This window comes from Vulpes vulpes, chromosome 5, assembly GCF_048418805.1.
Source record: "Vulpes vulpes isolate BD-2025 chromosome 5, VulVul3, whole genome shotgun sequence".
Taxonomy (NCBI): Eukaryota; Metazoa; Chordata; class Mammalia; order Carnivora; family Canidae; genus Vulpes; species Vulpes vulpes.
The window spans coordinates 56,129,051-56,148,805 of record NC_132784.1 but is presented as its reverse complement, the minus strand read 5'-3'; the positions used below and the strand labels follow the sequence as shown (position 1 = coordinate 56,148,805).

Sequence of the window (19,755 nt, the reverse complement as noted above, 5' to 3'; positions counted from 1 at the left end):
AGGATTCTTAGAGGCCCTCTTAGCATGCTGCCGGCTCTCCCTGATAGCCCAGGCTACAGCTCAATTCTTTGCCCCAAAACCTACTTCTCCCTGAATTCTCCTGTTGTATGTGAAAACAACCCTCCTCCCAGTCATACGGGGCCCGGTGTTCCAGAATTTTCCCCGTCTCATTAAGTAATTTGCCAGTCGAACTTCTCCAATGCCTAGTACACCTGTTTCCCCATCTCTATTCCCACGGCCAATGATCTCAAACAGTGGAGAGCAAAGTCACACAACTGGAGAGGACTTAGTAGCTCCACAAAGTCACCCCCATATCAGACTGAAGTTAACAGACCCACATTTCCTGACACTTGCATCAGAAGCCCATTTGGTTTTCTTTTTTTTTTTTTTAATTAATTTATTTATGATAGTCACAAGGAGAGACAGAGAGAGAGAGGCAGAGACACAGGCAGAGGGAGAAGCAGGCTCCATGCACCGGGAGCCCGACATGGGATTCGATCCCACGTCTCCAGGATCGTGCCCTGGGCCAAAGGCAAGCGCTAAACCGCTGCGCCACCCAGGGATCCCCCCATTTGGTTTTCAACGAGAACTCAGAGCCCTCTCCCTTGGGATCTGTGTTCGATCCACACAACACAAACCCTAAAATTGCCACTTTCCCCATTTCATAAGTGTCCTGGAGCAGTAGGGCTGAATCAACACTGTTCAGAAACGTCCTCTCTCCAGCAGCCCCAACGCCATCCTATGCTGCCCAGCTCCTTCCTAGTGACTCCACTCCCGCTCAAAACAAGCAGCTTGAGTCACTCTTCCCAGAACCCACATACTGAATCTGACAGAGACAAACACCACAATGATGCCAGCCCCCAAATCACTGTTCTGCTCAACCTTCTCCTTACTTATGAACTAAGCCATGTGCTCACACACCTTCAATGGCTCACAACCACAACTGCTCAGCATGGCATCTGACACCCACTGGCTCTCCATCTCCACCTACCCACCGACCTTTCATCTCCTCCCTATCTCTGTGCTCCTGCTACGTTCTGAACAACCCCAGCACCTGTCGCTGCTCCTTCTCCTGTCCCTTTTCCCCACTCCACTGGCTATAACTTGAGCACGGGATGTGCCTTGAGCCTACAACGCCCGCCAAGGAGGACAGATAATGCGACCAAATAAATAAATGCTCCTACCCTCAGCATCTAGAAAATTAGGGACTGACGGAAAGCAACACACACAAATCCAGTAGTTATGATCACTGGTCATCTACTGTGTTTAAGGAACTATGTTAAGTTGTAGGAAGAGAACAGAAAGCTAATGTGAGTATTCTCCAAAATGGCAACCAAAGAGAGTGACATCCCAGTCACTACTCGGCTTAAGAAGCTGTGATGTTCATAAGAGGTCTCATTGGTAAAGCACAACGGCAACTCTCAGGCACAATTATTTGGAATTTTATGCAAATAGGCTCAATAACTATTACCTAAAAGCACCACTGAATTAAAATTATAAAGTCCAAATAAATAATATCTGTTAATCCATTTTCTTGCTCTTGATCTTATCGGAATGCATGGTTTCTAAGAAAAACACCAATAAAAAAATTTTAAAGCTCTAAAATGAACTGTACAAATATGTACATTTGAGATTAATTTTATGTGCTTTATTAGATAATATATACATTAAAAAGCAACAAGAAAAATATGGGAAAATGAAAATAATTTTTAGCAACTAGTTATACAAATTACATAAATTTATGGAAATAGGTAAATTAAATGGAATTCAGAGAGTAATTTTCAAAAAGTAAAAGTCCTCCAGTGGTTGTCTTATACCTATTTTATTGGGGAAAAAGTAAGACACTTCACAAATAAGAAAACAAACTATTTCTTTTGCCATTTCGCCTACCAAAAAAGAATATGCCAGTTAATGAAGTCAGAATTTGAGGTGTGTAGAAATGCGAAGCTCACTAGATGGCACGGCTGTGTGGTTCAGCAGGAGCTGTCAGGCCTGTACCTGTGCTTGCTCCATTAGACAGATGAGCCCGTGTGGCTGGCCCACAACATCCAGCCTTCACTGAGCAGCCACCAGATGCCAGAATCTGACCGAGAGCCCTCACACTGGCTCTCTGCACCGGGCCCCAGGGCTCCCAGCCTTTCTGAGGCCCACTCTGGGTGTCACGCCCACTCTGGCACAGGGTCCCCCTCCAGCACCTGCCTCTGCAGCAACACCCCCAAGCTCCCATTGTTCCCCACACAACTCTTTCTCCCATGGCTCCTGGAATCTACATTTTCCGTCATAAACAGCAACTTCACAGAATGTCTAGTTCATCATTTCCTTTCCGTAACAGTGAGTCTAACGGCCAACAGCAAGTCCCTTGAAGCTGGCACTGTCACTAATAGTGATTGCTTCCCTGCGTTGAAGAGCGCTAGTCCGGCACCCTGGCCTGGCTTGCGCCTCCCACCCTGGCATCACTTCCTTCCCAATCCTGCTTGCAACTCCATTAGCTGGGTCCCTTCTTCCAACCGCTTGCCAACCCACTCACATACAGCCTACAAGTCCTCTGGCCCCTTCTCAAATAATTAGGAAGCTCCTAAAAAAAAGAAACAAAAGAACCTGCTCTCAGAGATAACCATAAATAACAGTTGTATATATTCTAACAAAAGAGTTTGTTATAAATACAAGCAGGATCCAGGGCCTAGTTATACCTCATAAATACATTTACCATCCTTCTAAGTCAGTACACAGGACATTATCCTCATCATCCTTCAGATGTCTGCAAGGAATTTCACTAGACCAAGATATCCAGTTCACTGCACACACTTTTGATAAATATTTCTAGTGCTTCTAACTGTCCACTGCCACAACACTGCAATAAACAAACCAGTCTACACAACCGTTTACCTTAGTGATTCCCACCCTCCCCCAACCTGTGGAATTACAAGCTCAAGGGTGGTGTCCAGGCGTAAGTATTAGAAATAGATCCCTAAATGATTCTGAGCCCTTTGCAAGTTTGGGGGGAGAGGGGGAGGTTGCCCTCGTTTGAGCTAATTAAGGCACTAAAATAACAGGACTCATTTTTTCAGTTATTTTTTCACTTCTAGTAATTTTACAAATACGAAGCTCTGCTACAAAGTTAGCCTACCTATAAGGTCTCAATCTTTGAAGAAAGAAATTAAGGGTGAATTAAACATACATAAATGTCCTATGGTCTTAGTGAGATTATGTCATCTCTACTAGATCATTAGTCTATATATATATATATATATATATATATTAGTCTATATATATATATATATATATATATGACATGTTAAGGAAACTACTATTCTCAAAGAAAGGCACAGAACAAATTCTGGTTGATTAATTTTGTGTCTTAAAAACAAACTGGAAATGTCCTTAAAACTTCCAAAATTCCAGGGCACCTGGGTGGCTCAGTCATTTACCTCTGTTGGTTTCAGCTCAAAGTTATGATCCTCAGACCTGTATCAGGCTCTGCCCTCAGCATGCAATCTGTTTGGGATTCTTTCCCCCTAACCCTCTGCCCCTCCCCCTCCTCTCTAAATTAATTAATTGATTATTGGCTGATTGAAAAAATCTAAATTCCTTCTATTATAAAAGAAGAGAAAGCTTTATCTTGTTACAGTGTTTATCTCGTTACTTAAGTCTTAGAACTTTCACATATTATAAATAGTAAGAAAATGCAAATACAGTAAAATAACAAAATCATGACAAACATAACACACATTATATGTCCTAACACATAAAATAAATTGTGAGGTTAGACAAATGTGTTTAACAAAAGATAAATGCTCTAATACCAATTTAGTTAAAACACAAATATAAACTTGGAAAATCAATCATTACAGCCCTGAGGTTTAAAATAATAATCAAAGCCTGACTTACTTGCAGAGAGAAGATACTTTAAATATTTATGCTACACAAAATGAAAAACTAGTGATACTATACTCATACACACAGAGACAAGTAGTCATACATATGAGAAAACAGTGACTTCTTTATATCCGTCTCTGATTTGAACACTGAGAACTACAGATCAGAATCTCTTTCCCCCCAGTTTTATTGAGAAATAACTGGCACACATCACTGTAGAAGTTTAAGGCCTGACATCTACTGTGACATGGTTACCACAGCTCAGCAAACATTCATCCTCTCGTAAAAGATCCAATTCAAGGAAAAGAGAGAAGAGAAACAGAAAAAGCATCTCCTTGCAATGAGCACTCTCAGGATGTACTACCTTCCCAGGTTTCCTGTACATCACATGCTGTGTCACCATAGCACACATCCCATCCCTGGCACTTATTTATCTTACAGCTGGAAGTTTGCATCTTTTGACCCCCTGCCTCCAATCCCTCCACTTCCTCCCCTCCTCTGGTAACCACAAGTTTCACCCCTTGTTCTAAGTGTCTCTTTTTGTTTTTTCTTCTTTTTAGAGTCTACATATAAGTGACATCATACATATTTGTCTTTCTCTGACTGGTTGCTCTTAGCAAAATGCCTTCACGGTTCATCCGTGTTGCTGCAAATGGTAGGATTTCCTCATTTTTTAATGGATGAATAGTATTCCAAAATTTCTTTACCCATTCATCCATCAATGAGATTGTTTCCATCTCTTAGCTATTGTAAATAATTCAGCTGTGAACATAGGGGTGTTTCCTTTGGATATATTCCTACAAGGAGAATTGCTACGTCATATGGTAGTTCTATCTTTAATTTTCTGAGAATCCTCTATACTTTTTTTCCATTGTGGTTATGCCTATTAACAATTCCACCAACAGTACACAAACTTTCCCTTTTCTCCACATGCATGTCAACATGTCATCTTTTGTCTTTTTGATAATGGCCATTCTAACAGAGATGAGGTGATGGTATCTCACTGTGGTTCTAATTTGCATTCCCTAATGACTAGTGACCGTGACCATCTTTTCATGTACCTTTTGGCCTTCTGACAATCTTCTTTGGAGAAAACTCTACAGGTCCTTTAGTCATTTTTTTTTTTAAATTTTTAATTAATTAATTGTTGCCATTGAGTTACAGGAGTTTTAAAATATATTTTGGATATTAACATTTTATCAGATACACTGATTACAGATGTTTTCTCCCATTCCATAGTCTGTCTTTTCACTTTATCGATGGTTTCTGTTGCTGTGCACAAACTTTTTAGTTTGATATAGTCCTACTTACTTTTTATTTTGTTGCTGTGCTTTAGGTGTCATATACAAAACATCATGATCATGACCTATATCAAGAAGCTTTGTCATTGTTTTCTTCTAGAACTTTTATAGTTTCAAGACTTACATTTAAGTCTAAGGGGTGTAAGATAAGGGTCTAGTTTCATTCTTCTACATGTGAATATCCAGTTATCCCAGCACCATTTATTGAATAGACTATCTTTTCTCCATTGAATGTTCTTGGCTCTCTTGTCAAATATTAGTTAACCATATATGCTTGGGTTTATGTTTGGGCTCTCCATTTTATTCCATTGGTCTATTTGTTTTTTTGCTAATAACACACTGCATCAATGTCTACAGCTTTACAGCAGTATGTTGAAACCAGGAAGCATGACATAACCTGCTTTCTTCTTCTTTCTCATGACTTTTTGTGGCTATTTAAGTTCTTAATGGTTCCATATCAATTCTAGGAATGTTTTTTTCTACTTCTATAAAAATCATCATTGGAATTCTGATAGGACTGCACTGAATCCACAGATGGCTTTGGCTCTATGACATTTTAACAATGTTAATTCTTCTAGTCCATGAACATGGGATACTTTTCCATTTATTTGTATCTTCTTCAACTTCTTACATTAGTGCCTTTTAGTTTTCAGGTAGAGATTTTTTTCCTCCGTGGCTATATTTATTCCTGAGTATTTTACTGTTTTGGATGCTACTCCTCTAGCTGGGACTTCCAGCACTATGTTGAATAGGAGTGGTGAGAATGGGTACCCTTGTCTTGTTTTGATCTTAGAGGAAAAGCCTTTATTTACCCTTTTACCATCAAGTATATTGTTAACGGTAGTCTTATCATATACGGCTTTTATTATGTTGAGACATGTTCCTTCTATGCCTATTTTGTTAACATTTGTTATCATGAATAGATGTCGAATTTTGTCAGATGTTTTCTATTGGGATCATAAGATTCTTTTTATTTCATTCTGTTTATGTAATGTATCACTTGATTGAATTGTGTATGTTAAACCATCCTTGCATCCCTGTGATAAATTCCAACTAATTATGGTGAATCTTCCTTTTAATGTGCTGAATTTGGTTTCACACTATTTTATTGAGAATTTTTGCATTTAAGTTCATCAGGGATATTGGCCTGTAGTTTTCTTTTCTAGTAGTGTCCTTTTCTGGTTTTGGTATGATGACAATGACTTTGGGAATGTTCCTTCGTCTGAATTTTCTGGAAGAGTTTAAGAAAGAACATTGATGTTAATTCTTCTTTAATGTTTGGTAAAATTCACCAGTGAAGTCATCTGATCCTGGGCTTTTCTATGTTGACAGACTTGATTATTACGAATTTGCTAAGATGTTTTGTTGTGGCCTAACATATAGTATATCCTAGAAAATATATGATGTGTACTTGAGAAGAATGTGTGTTCTGCTGTTGTTGGTTAGAATGTCCTGCATCTGCCTGTGAGATCCATCTGGTTTATAGTGTTGGTCAAATCTGCTGTTTCCTTACTGATTCTCCATCTGAATAATCTGTCCATTGTTGAGAGTGGAGTATTAGATTCCTCAATGATTACTGTATTACTATTTCTCCTTTTAGCTGTCCTTTCCTGCTTTATATATTTAGGTAGTATTTCCATGTTGAATGCACAAATATTTACAATTATTGTATCTTCTGGATATATTGATCTGTTTATCATTATATAAGGACCTCCTTTGTCTTTTTTTTTTTTTTTTATCATTTCTACTTTCAACTCTATTTTGTCTAAAAAATAAAAATAAAGAATTAACAAAGTCTATTTGGTCTGATGCAAGTATAACTATCCCTGCCTTTTTTGGTTACCATTTGCTTGAAATGTTTTTTTCCATCCTTTACTCTCAGACTATGTGTATTTTTTCAAAGCTAACACGAGTCTCTTGTGGGCAGCATTATCACTGGATCCATTTTGCTATCCTCTCAGCCATTCTATGCCCTTTAATTTGAGGATTTAATCCATTTACACTTAATTACTGATAAGTAAGAACTAACTAACGCCATTTTGTTAATTGTTTTCTGGATCCTATGTTCTTTGTTTCCTATTTTGCTGTCCATTTTGTGCTTTAATACCTTTTGGTAACAGTATGTTTTAATTTCTTTATCATGCTCTTTTGTGTAATTCCTATAGGATTTTCCCTTGTGGTTACCATGGGGCTTACACAGACTATCTTAAACTTATAATACCCCATTTTAAATGGATAATAACTCCAACAGAATTCACAAATTTTATATTTTAACTTCTCCTCCCCCCTCACATTTTAGGTTATTGCCACAATTTATGAGTTTTTTATACTATGTAACAAAAGATTACAGTAACTACTTATGGTTATTTTTACTCTCTTCTCTTTTTTTAAACTTTTTTTTTAACTTTTAAACAAGAGTTGTAATTAAGTATGCACAAGTATTACCATATTGCAGAATCTAACTATGACTGCATGTTTATCATTACCAGTGAGATTTAGGTTACTTTTTTATGTTTTTATGATGCTAATTATTGTTCTTTTACTTCCACTCAAAAAAATCCCTTCAGCACTTCTTATAAGGTCTGGTGGTAATGAACTCTCTCAGCTTTTTATGATGGTAATAATGAACTCCCCCTGATTATTATGATCACCTTGACTCTAATACCTCCCCAGTCTACACATTATTGTATTTAAAATTTAGCTCTTAAATTAGAAGAAAAAACATTTAGAGTATAAGACAGCATGTCTAGTGAAATATAATCCCTAACATATAATAAACTTAGCAATATTCAAGTTTAGTAAAAATTGCTGGTACTTGATAACCACGATACAAAGGCTACTTGAAAATCATGGTGTGCTCTTCCACACTTCTGTGCCTGGGCATGCAGTGGTAATGGGTAGGCAGAGGAAGTGAATTTTATTGAACGCAGCCTGGGTCTAGAAGTCAGAAGATCCAGATTCTAGTTCTACTGTGAATACAAAACTTGTTATATAGCCTCAAAGCAACACTATAACTTCTTCTAGAGCCTAGTTTTTACATCTGTACAAATGAGGAATGTGGAAAAGTTTTGGAATGACTCTTTTTAAGTTCCTATACAGCTCTAAAAGTTTTTATGAGCCTATGATACTATACCACTAACAGTACTTCCTTAATATACAGACTAAAAGACTCAGTATAGTTGTATTAATGCATTCTAATACCTTCCTAAGTGACAGTCTTAGTCTAAAAGACATACTGTGTTTTAGGTAACTAGTCTGAACTAGAACAGCTCATCTCCCAATGAAGTCAAATAATTGTAACTAATCTATACTAAAACCCTGTCATGTTTTATCAAAATCTGTCCCCCCCCAAAAAAAAAAATCTGTCCCCTAAAAATCTGTCCCCATTACTGAAGTCATGTCTTTTCTATAAAGCCCCAAGGAGTTCAGAGTCTAAAAGAGACAGACACAAACATAAATAATAATGAAGTTAAGCATAAAAATAACTATTTACAGTATTTTATGTTTTACAATATGAAGCCATCTCTACAACTCATTTCCCTCATGTGTCTCATTCAGCCTAGACCAAAGGAGAATTCTGCTTCCACTAATTTGGTCCAGGTTTGGTTTCCTAGACATCTGTGAAACCAACAAGTAAAATGTACCCCATTTTAACCTTGGAAAAAATCTACAGTACCAGGATTGTAGGGTAACTCAACTAAGGCTTTACAAACTTAAAGTCAAGAAACGAACACCTGGGTGGGTCTGTGGCTGAGCGTTTGCCTTCAGCTCAGGTTGTGATCCCAGGGTCCTGTGATGGAGTCCTGCATCAAGCTCCCTGCAAGAAGCCTGCTTCTCCCCCTGCCTATGTCTCTGTCTGTCTCTGTGTGTCTCCCACGAATAAATGAATAAAATCTTTAAAAAAAAAAAAAAAAAAAGAAACAAACAAACCCACAGATATTTAACCTGATTCACGGCAACCTAAAAAAACTGGGAATTTGAGAGTAACTCTCAAGAATGAAGAATAATTCTAGGGCAACTAAATAAATGTTAAATCTGTCCTGACTTTCAGAGATTTTTCTGCATTTCAAGAATGGCACAAACCATTGAGAACCTAAAGATTATAGTAAAGATTAAATACACATTAAGTGAAATTGGTTTGTTGCTTTGCTTTGTGAGCTACCAAAAGTGGACAAGGACATCAAAGTATTCTCACTTCCCATGGGAGCTTTGATTAGTTTCTAGGCTTTGAACTATTAATACCCTAAGAATCACAGTTCCTCAGAAGCCCAGAAGAACTCAGACACAAAATCATTAGAAAATGATACTTTGGGGAGGATGACCTTTTACTTGTTGTCTGTTTTGGGGTTTTCATTTTTTCTACAGCCAATTATGATAAGCATATTATTCTAGGAAAGATCTATTTCATCTAAATTTTCAAATATGCTAGCTATTTGAACTATACCTAACATATTTAGCTATGTTCTGTTATGCTTTCACTGAACTATAATCAAAGATGTGTCCTATACAATACCTACTTTTGAAAATTTAAAGTTTTTCTATATCCTAGGATTTGATCAACTTTGTTTCATGCATATTTAAAAGACTATGTATTATAAAGATTCTATAAAGCTAACCCCTTGTTATATGTGTACTTCAAATTTTCTTTAGTTTCACTATTTAGTTAAAACGATCTAATTGAGTATCTTACACTATATGATTAGAATTTGAATAGTTCTCTTTTCTTCTAATTTGATGCTATGCTCCTAAAGATTCATGATTGTAGCAGATTATAATTTATATTAATCTAAAATATTTCCTTTATACCATTTAACCTTTATTTATATTAAATTATACTTTCTTGTTAATTTTGTTCACAGACTGGATTATCTTGCCTAAGATAATGAAATACAGAAACTGCATGAAAATATAAGTTTCAGTACAGAATTTAATGAAGTTTCTTTAATTTCATTTAGCACTTACAAAAATCATTTTTCTGAAGATTCTTATAAGCAGTGTTTTCTTTTTAGTTAGTTAACAAAATCCTACTTTACCTTGATTACAATAACACTGAGTCTAAAAAAAAAAGGCCTTAAAAGCTGGCAGGTTTTTTTTTCAGTTCAAATATTAAAGCAGTCATGTAATAATCTGTTACACACTACACAGAGATTTTAAGATAAAAATAACAAAGGACACTGCATATTTCACATAAAGAACACCTGTCCACTTTGACAGTTCTATTGAGGAAGAAATTTTTCTTCAACGAGAACTTACATACATCTTCACTTCTGCACAGCATTTCTACTATAGCGGTAGTTTATACAGAACTAGGATTTTCATTTTGACTGTGGAGCATACTAGGCCATAAGGCAAAAATGCTGAACAAAAACTACACTAATACCATGCTAAAAACTATGTGGACCATAATATTTGTATAATCTTTCCAAAGTACAAAGGAGAAGAGAATCTTACCTACGTCAGTTATGAGAATCGGCTCTTGCAAAGGAATATCAGGGACTGGAACGCTGGCCTTGCCGACTCGAACCTTTGCAGGTTTACGCTGGTGCCTCATCTTTCTTAACTCCGTGTGTTTAAAGTGAGAAGCTATGTGAGTCTTCCTATGGCCTGAGGTTCGAAACCTTTTGTCACAGTGAGGACAAGCAAAAGGTCTGACCCCTAAAAAAAATGAAAGTAGACTGTATAACTATTTCAAGAAAATACATCACAACAATTAATGCCAACATAAAATTCTAGTATTTTAATACTGATTTGACTATTCATCATTTCATGCTTATAATCTCAAGGATATTATAAATCAGAGTTATTTTTCCCTTATTTGCACACAGTGCTTACTTAGATGCTAAGGCATGTAATAAGAGCATTTTAAGTAAAAAAGAACATCTGTTAGCTTTGTAGCGTAGAATACTTAAACCTTAAAATATTCAAATATTCAGTCCTTAAGAATAGTAAAGTGTGTGACTCTTCTCTCAAACCATCATCTGTAAACTGAAATTACAGCACCTACCTCTAGCTAGGCTGCTTTCTAGGACCGTACACACTCATGTCTAAATAGCACTTTAGCAGCTCTGAGCATGTAGTAAACAAACAGTAAACAGTAGTTGTTATTAACTGTAAATAGTGCTTGGCTGCTGCTAACAGTGACAGTGATAATTTCCTCTTAACAATTCTCCACTATTAATTCCCTTTCTTGAAGGAAATCTCCTTCACTTATAATTTTATTGGTAAATGAAACTAGAAATTCCAAAGAAGGACATAGTGCAAAATTGACTAATTTCAGTGTTTTCAAATCTTCATCCACATGGTCAGCTCAGCCCAGAAACCCCAGGTGAGTAGTGGAAGTCAATGCTAATGGGTATGGTATATCTTGGGGGGGCGGGGGGGGGGGGAGGGGAAGAAAAGGATAGAAATGTTGAAAATCCATAGTTGGGTGGGCTGCACAATTTCTGAATAAAGTGAATTCTGAATTCACTTTGAAAGGGTAAATTTTGGGGCACCTGGGTGGCTCAGTGGTTGAGCGTCTGCATTTGGCTCAGAGTGTGATCCCGGGGTCCTAGGATCAAGCCCGCATTGGGTCCCCACAGGGAGCCTGCTTCTCTCTCCGCCTATGTCTCTGCCTCTCTCTCTCTCTCTCTCTCATGAATAAATAAAGTTTTTTTTTAAAAAAGTAAATTTTATGATCTGTGAGTTATATCTCAATAAAACTATTACAAAAAAATTACTGCCTAAATATGAACATTTTCATGCCTTAATACTGATTACAAAATATCCAAAAGGTAGAGCAAGAGTCAGGTTTTCCCTCACTGCCCAAGGCCTCAGCACGAACGCCCCACTGAGGCGTCTCTTCCACAGAAAGGCCCATCCCCTCTACACACAAACATGTTTGCCCATAACACCCCTCCCTCAGCTCAGCCCCATAGGTTCATCCCTCAGTAATACTGTTTAATGCTTCCCCCATTAAGCCATCAGCTCCCTGAGAATCGAGGTCACATCAGCTTTCTTTACTAGTTACACTGAGAGCCTAGCCCAGAGAAGGGAATCATTAAGTACATACTAAAGAAAAACAAGCCCTGGAAGTGCTGGACTACTCTCCGCAGATTGCCATGACCTAGTATCCCCGGAGCACCCCTGTAGCACCTGTGTGCAGGCGAATGTGCACTTTGAGGCTCCCCGAGGTGGAAAAGCTCTTCAGGCAGTACTGGCACTTGAACGCCTTGATGCCCGTGTGCGTTTTGATGTGAGCGGTCAGGGTGCTCTTCACAGCAAAGGCCCGGAAACACTGTGGACACTTGAAGGGCTTCTCATGGGTGTGAATGCGGATGTGGCGCACCAGGTCACTCGGCTTCCGGAACTCCTTGGTACAGTAAGGACATACATGCCATCGAACACCGTTCTCCTCACGGATTGAACCTGCGGCCAAATGAAACACAGAAACAGCCCAGCTATTATACCAAATATTGAGGCACTTTAATGTCTTTCTAGGGTTAGATTAAAACAGCACACATACTTCTAAAAAGCTATCTACTTTTTGCCACAGCAGAAGATATATGATCAGTTATGAAAATGTTGAAATTCTCAGAATCACTGAAATTACTGAAGACTATGGCTCAATCTGACAGAAAATCTGAACAGTCACATGAGAACACAAATCACAGCCTGTGGGAAGTAAAAGAGTGCTAACTGGATAGGTGAAATGAAGTCAAAAGTACAATAACTACCTAACAGTCTTATGACAAATCAGAAAAGCAAGGTATAAAAAGGTGGGATAACTACAGTACCTATTAGCTAAACTTGGGAAATCCCTACCCCATCAGTTTTTTTCTAGGCAAAAATGAAAACCTTATTTAATTACCTAAAATGACATAATAAAAACTGTCACCAGGTTCTAATTATTTCTGGGAATGGACTGGCCAGATACAGATTGGCAGCCTGTAGATGTCTTCAAATGTGGCTTGTGTAGGTTTTGTTTGGATCACACACTGTTACAAAAAAAAGTTAAACACAGATTTTTGACCCTTTGACAAATGGAAAGATCTGGAAAACCAGATCTGCATTCCCACATGGCAACTTTCCCTGGTCTCAGAAATTGCTTTTCTCTTCCAACATATTAATAAATTTGAAAAGAAGCATATATTATAATCATCTTTAAGATGAAAAAGCAATTACTAAAATTTATATCTACTCTTAATTTTTAAAAAATTATCGAAAAAGAGGAAGAGCTGAATAAACATATCTCAACACAACCTCTGACATAATAGGAAAATACTAAAAACAATCCTATTACAGTCAGGAAAAAAAAATCCACTGTCACTGTCATGAATTTATTGTGTTCTAGTGATACAAGCCAACAAAATAAGATAAGATATAGAAATACACAGTATAAACTATAAAGGAAAACGTAAAATCATTATTTACAAATGATATGATTATATGCCTTAAAAAAAACTAAAACTAAGAAAGAGGACCACATTTTAATACATGGAAATCAACATCCTTCATGTTTAACAAAATCCAGAAGAAAATTTTGAACTACTACTAAAATACAAAAAAAAAAAAAAAAAAAAAAGAAAGAAAAAAAGAAAACACCTGAATAAATGGAAATACACACCCTATTATTTGGTACAAAGACAACAAGTTATAAAGACATCAATACTCACTGGTTAAATCACTTAAATACAAATACCAATAGGATTTTTTTAAGAAAACTAGAGCTCTGGAAATTTAGCAGACAATTCCAAAGTACACATGAAAAAATAAGCATGTGAAAATGGTCAAAAATACACTTTAAAAACAGTGTAACTGGGGAGGACTAGGCCTGCCAGTTATGAAAGCATCCTACAGAGCTACAATTGTCTGGCACCAGAACACATGAAAAAAAAGACAGGTTCGTACACAGAACACAGTCAAGACCCATGTAGGTCTGCAGGTATAAAGAACGGAATGGCGGCATGGTGTTTGGACAGCAGGGTGTTCATCTGGAAATAAAAAATAAAACTGAGTCAAAGATTTAGTTTAAAATAGGAAAAGTATGAAAGCAGTGGATAAAAGAGGTTATTTCCCATAACATCAGTGTTGAAGTCTAAGTATTATACCCATCCAAAACCCGTGATACGCTGACAAATCTGGCTATAGAAAAACAAAACATTTCTCCCTTTTCACTCAAAAAGACAAATCAGAGAACATACGCTATCAAATACTGTCATCCTCAACATATTACAGCAAATAAAAGTTGACTCAGTCACATGGAAAAAATGCAGCCCTGGCTCTTTAAACAGGAAAACTTGCTCAACCTTTGATTCCTTACAAGAGAAATGCAATTAAAACAATAAGAAACCATTTTTAACCTATCAGGTGAGTAAAAAGGATCCCCAAATTTTGACAACAATCTCTTCAGAAAGGATAAGGAAACAGGCACTCTGCTATGGTGTCGTTGGGAGTGTAGACAGACACACTACAAAGAAGCAAAATCACCAACATTTACAACTGTAAGTACGAACAAATTCCTTTTCCTTGTTATTAAGCACATTAGCGATACAAATAATGAAATCTGAGTAAGACCTGTGGACTGGATCCATGTTAACACCCTGATGTTGGGCAGCCCTGGTGGCTCAGCGAGTTTAGCGCCGCCTTCAGTCCAGGGCGTGATCCCAGAGACCAGGGATTGAGTCCCACATCAGGTTCCCTGCATGGAGCCTGCTTCTCCCTCTGTCTGTGTCTCTGCATCTCTCTCTCTGTGTGTCTCTATGAATAAATAATTAAATGTTAAAAAAAAAAAAAAAGAAGGGTTATAACACCCTGATGTTGACATCTGTCCAATGATTATCTAGGACAGTATATCTTGGCCTTAGGAAATATACACTCAAGTATTTAGAGCCAAAGGGATATTACACAAATTTATATTTATTATTGTTTGTATTAGCAAGATATTGCAAATGACCTAATTAATTATATATCCATAAAATGGAACAATCTCTAGACATTTTGTAAAACATCAGGTGGAAAAAAAAAAGTCAACTACAAAAAGATATATAAATATATACAGTATCCCCCCCATTCCTATTTCTGCTATAGAAAAATAAAACATTTCTCCTTTTTCACTCAAAAAGACAAATCAGAGGAGAATATAGGCTATCAAAACAATCTAATACATACAAAAAACAATCTAATACATAATCTATAATATGCCCTTGCTTGTTTAAAAGATAGAGAACCAAAAAAAATAAATAAATAAATAAAAGATAGAGAACCCCAGTGGCAGTGGCTGCCCTGGGGTGGGGAGTGGAGGAGCGTGTGAAGGACAAGCATGAACAGAGGACTTTTCATCATACATTATTTTAGATCTTTTGAAATATGTGGCATGACAAGTTTCATCTATTTAAAAAATAATTTTAAAACATACGTAATTTTATTTTTAAAATAATTTTAAAACATCATATTTCTTTGAGCAGTCAGTTATCACATGTCAGGCACTATCCTACACAGCTTACGTGGATTTTCTCATTTGGTTCTCTCCCATTTATTTTGTCATTGCCCCATTTTAAAGATGATAAAGCAGACATTTTAAGTTTTATTTTATTTTATTTTATTTTTAAGTAATCTCTACACCCAAACAAGGTGCTGGAACTCACAACCCTGAGATCAAGAGTCACACACTCCACCTCCTGAGCTGGCCAGGCGCCCCTAAAGATGACATCTTGAGGGTTAGCTAACTTGCCCAAGGTCAGCTGCCAGTCAATGGCACAGTCAAGGTACATATTGAAGTCTGTAATTCTAGAGTCTGAGTGCCATTTTCTCAGAAAAGTTTGTCCTCCCAGCTTTACCTCAAGGAGAGCATTCACTATGTGCCAAGTACTACTGAAGGCATGCTCCTGCCTTGGAAGGGACTTAGCTGTGGCAACAAAACCACGCACCTGCAGCAGGGCATCAGTGATGCTGAGATGGCAGCCTGTGCTCGTGCACAGGGCAAGCAGAGACAATGCGGGTTCAGCTCATGGGGACAGGAACACTTGGAAACATCTGCATCCCAGGGGTACCTGGCCGGGTCAGCTGGAAGAGCCCACAACTCTCAACCTCAGGGTTGTGAGTTTGAGCCCCACCTTGGGGGTAGAGATTACACACATACATACATAAAATCAAAAAAAATAATAAGTCTGCACTTGAAAGATAGCAGGACTTGGACTGAAGTACTTTTACAAGGCAGAGAAGCAGCAAAAGCCGGATATGAAGTTCTGGAAACAAAGTTCACAACGGCCAGAGTGTGAGATGCCAGGTGGGCACCAGCAAGAGTCAGAGCTTGCGCCAGCACGTAAGTCGAGGGAAACCTTCAGGCTATGAGAGGTTCGCAGTAGGTTCGTATCCGAGCGCGTCCTCCTCACTCTTCAGTCAGGTTCCACACAAGAGAAGCTACTGGGGACGCAGCCAGCTCCATCTTAGGCACCAGCTGTGGCCACAGTGGAGGACGAGAGTGACGAGGGGACAGGGACCTGGGCACTGCAGGTGGGAGGCAAGGGTGAATGATGCTGGACTCGGAGCACTCCAAGCTCAGCAGCAGGGACGGATGGACAGACCAGCTCTTCTAGGGCGAAATCCAAGTGCTGGCTCCACACAGGCCACAGCGCCCTTGGCTCATCTCTAGCAGTTAAAGATCGCCCCAGAGGCCGCGGGCCTGCAGGAGCTGCAGCCCGGGGATGTGCAGTGAGCAGCAGAACATCAAGTTAGATACAAATACTGAGACCTGACTAGTGCTCAGCAGCAGCTAATCAGGGAGACATCCATGGCTCAGGATTCAAGTTCAGGTGCTGAATCTGCAAACAGGGAAGAGTCTTCCCTTACGTTTTGTCACCAAATATTTCACTAAATGGCCCAGGTTGGGTGGTTGTTGCTATTGCTGTTGGCGACCGGGAGTTGGCCTGCACTTCTGAACCCTCAAGGCCATGGACTCAGCTGGTGGGTCGTGGTGTGACGCACACACACCCGAGGAGGCTGCAAACGTACCCTAATAAAAGCCCCTGCGGAACAGTGCCTTCCAAACCTGGTGGAGTCGTGGTGCCACATCTTACCAAATCACTCAGAAGTGCCATGTCAGTGCCTGACTATGGCATAGCTTACCCTCAGAGCTGGTGATGGGGTCTACAAGCAGCCGGCTAAGCCATATGCCCATGGGACTTCTACAGGAAGAGCCATGAGCCCACTTATTTGAAACTATACACAAACGAAGAGACTCTAATGCACAGAGTAGAAATGTTGTGTCAAGTACCACAGTCTATCGGGCTTTTCGGCATTGATCAAGAGCATGATGTTAACTTCCTAGCTAGATTCCCTAAGCCAGAAATGGAATGGGGTGTCATGGGTAGCTGGCTGGACTAAATTAAGAATGTTGAGATCAAGGATGCTCAAGAGGCAACACTGGGTACTGAAACCAGGAGTGCTACTGTCATCGTGTCATAGCTCCTAACTCATGAGGGTGATGACATCTCCTCTAACATTATTAGGATTTTTATGATTACTTCATATTTTGAAACTGCCTATAATGCTGTCAGGGTAGCAAAAGCTGCCAGATCTTATGAAAAACTGACTCGTGCTGAAGAGCATGAGTCTGGAAATGAGGGTGAAGATGGCACTATGTTTGTAAAGAATACAGAAGAGCTAACATCATTGTTGGGCATGGTCACGTTTCCCCAGAGCTACTGCTAGCTTCTGAAGCTGAGCCTCAGTCTGACGCTGAAAATGGGTGGGCTCTATGCTGTATGGAAGCGGAGTTGGCAATACGACTGCTCAATAGGTCTCCAGAAGCTCTTCCAGCATCTCACAGTGCTCCCTCCTCAGACGGTGTTTCAAGAGCCAGCGCTCAGCAGAATAGGACCGGAGCTTTGGAAACGTCAGAGTTAGTTCTTCTCAGAGTAGATCCGAGTTCTTCAAACTGTTGCTAGGTAGATGTCTTTGCTGCTGATCCCAACGCATCTTCCATGGATCATGAGCATCTGCGGCCTTCGGGTGCAAAAGGACAGAGCAGAACTGCTTACCTGCTTCTAAAATTTGTCAAAACTCTCCACATAAAGGAATCTTTTCATTGAGAATCATCTAAATAGAATATAAGACTCTTTAGAGCTTTCACCACCTCAGAATGGTGACCAGTCCTTATTAAGCAGCTATGATCAATTCCTCATTTATGAGATAGCTGGAATGCTGGTTGTTCACAGTGAACGCCCAGCAAAAAGAAAGCAAGCATTCAGGGAGGGATCTCTTAACGTCCGCCCATGGAGAAGTTACAAATTCTCTTAGAAAAACTAACGTGGCCGCTGGATGAAGAAAGGCAAGCATCCCCAGCAGATGGAAGGCACACTATTGGACGTGCCAATGGGACCCACAGAGCTCTCTGCAATAGAATGAGAAAGAGAAATGTGTCTGTTCCAAAGTTCACCTGGACTGCTGGCAGATACGCTTGCCAGCTCTCACTGTCCCTCACAAAGGGACACTCTCAGGAGAGTTCCCAGTTTTCTCCATTCCATGCTTATTTTCCTAGAGGAAGAAGTTCTGTTCATTCCATCTACCTCAGAGCACTCACTCAAAGACTGAAGCAGAAGACTTTAATCAACCAGATTACAGCCAAATGGAAGACACAGGACTCCTTGTTTATACCACATATGGTCGGTGCCTCTGCTTCATGAAATTCTGCAAGGGCTGCTCTGAGGAGAAACCAATCTGCTTCAGAGTCCGCCAGTGGGATGAACCAAGTCAGAGCAAACATGGCACAGAAGACGTTACTGAGGAGCAGTTCAATATCCAGACCCAATTGCACAGTGGATATGCCCCATCACACTCTCAAAGCTGGTACACCTCCAGGAAAGCAGAGACAGAGTTGTGGGGCTCACTGATTCTGTTCCCCAGCACAGTGCCCCGGCGTGTCTCCCAACACCATCAGGGTGAGCCTCTGACCTGGCAGATGCACACAGCAGAGGCCTCACCTGCGTGTGACCCTGGACACAATCACTCTGGGAGGGAACCCTCAGTGCTGGGTCTTCAGCAAGAACATCTACCCTCCTATGTAGCTCCAGAAATAATTCAGAAGTTTTGGTAAGAGCTCCAGAAGCCTGATGCTAAAGTTCTTAAAAATGACTCAAAGGTGTCCCTCCAGAGAGCAAAGTCCTAACGGCAGCTCTCCCTATGCCCACTTTATCACTGGGAGCTCCAGCGAGTGATTTATAAAGAAGAAATGTTTCTGTGTCATTCACACTGATCTTTTTAACACTGCTGTGAGCTTACTGCAAAATATGCATTATGATTTCTCTGTAAAGTGAGTGTGATTCTCCCCAAAGACAGCTAGCTAAGTGACAACTAGGGAAGTTGCTTTACATGCCAACTCAAATTGTTGCATATAAAAATACTTGAAAGTATGAAGCAAACACAATAATCAGAAGTAATTTTTTTTCTAGATAGCAATTATATTTAAGTTGTTTTAACATCAATGTACACTCTGTAAAAGAGAATGGTTTTATAAATTAACGGATTTAAAAGTAAATGCTGGCATTATCCATTTTTTTAATAAAGAAGTATATATTATTAGGTGAAGTCGAAAAAATAT

The 19,755-nt window shown here is 39.1% G+C and overlaps 1 protein-coding gene across 3 annotated transcripts in view; it reads right to left on the bottom strand.

The window, feature by feature from the left end:
- ZNF236 (zinc finger protein 236) overlaps positions 1-19,755 on the bottom strand; it is a 111,059-nt gene that overhangs the window by 52,844 nt on the left and 38,460 nt on the right. For all 3 annotated transcript variants that reach the window (XR_012001595.1, XM_072758139.1, XM_025997764.2), the window contains 2 exons: positions 12,312-12,584; positions 10,629-10,832 (listed from right to left, as the gene is read on the bottom strand). Coding sequence is in view for 2 of the 3 variants with exons in the window: in XM_072758139.1 (XP_072614240.1) it covers positions 10,629-10,832; positions 12,312-12,584 (477 nt within the window). In the remaining variant the exon portion in view is untranslated. The remainder of the gene's footprint in view (positions 1-10,628; positions 10,833-12,311; positions 12,585-19,755) is intronic.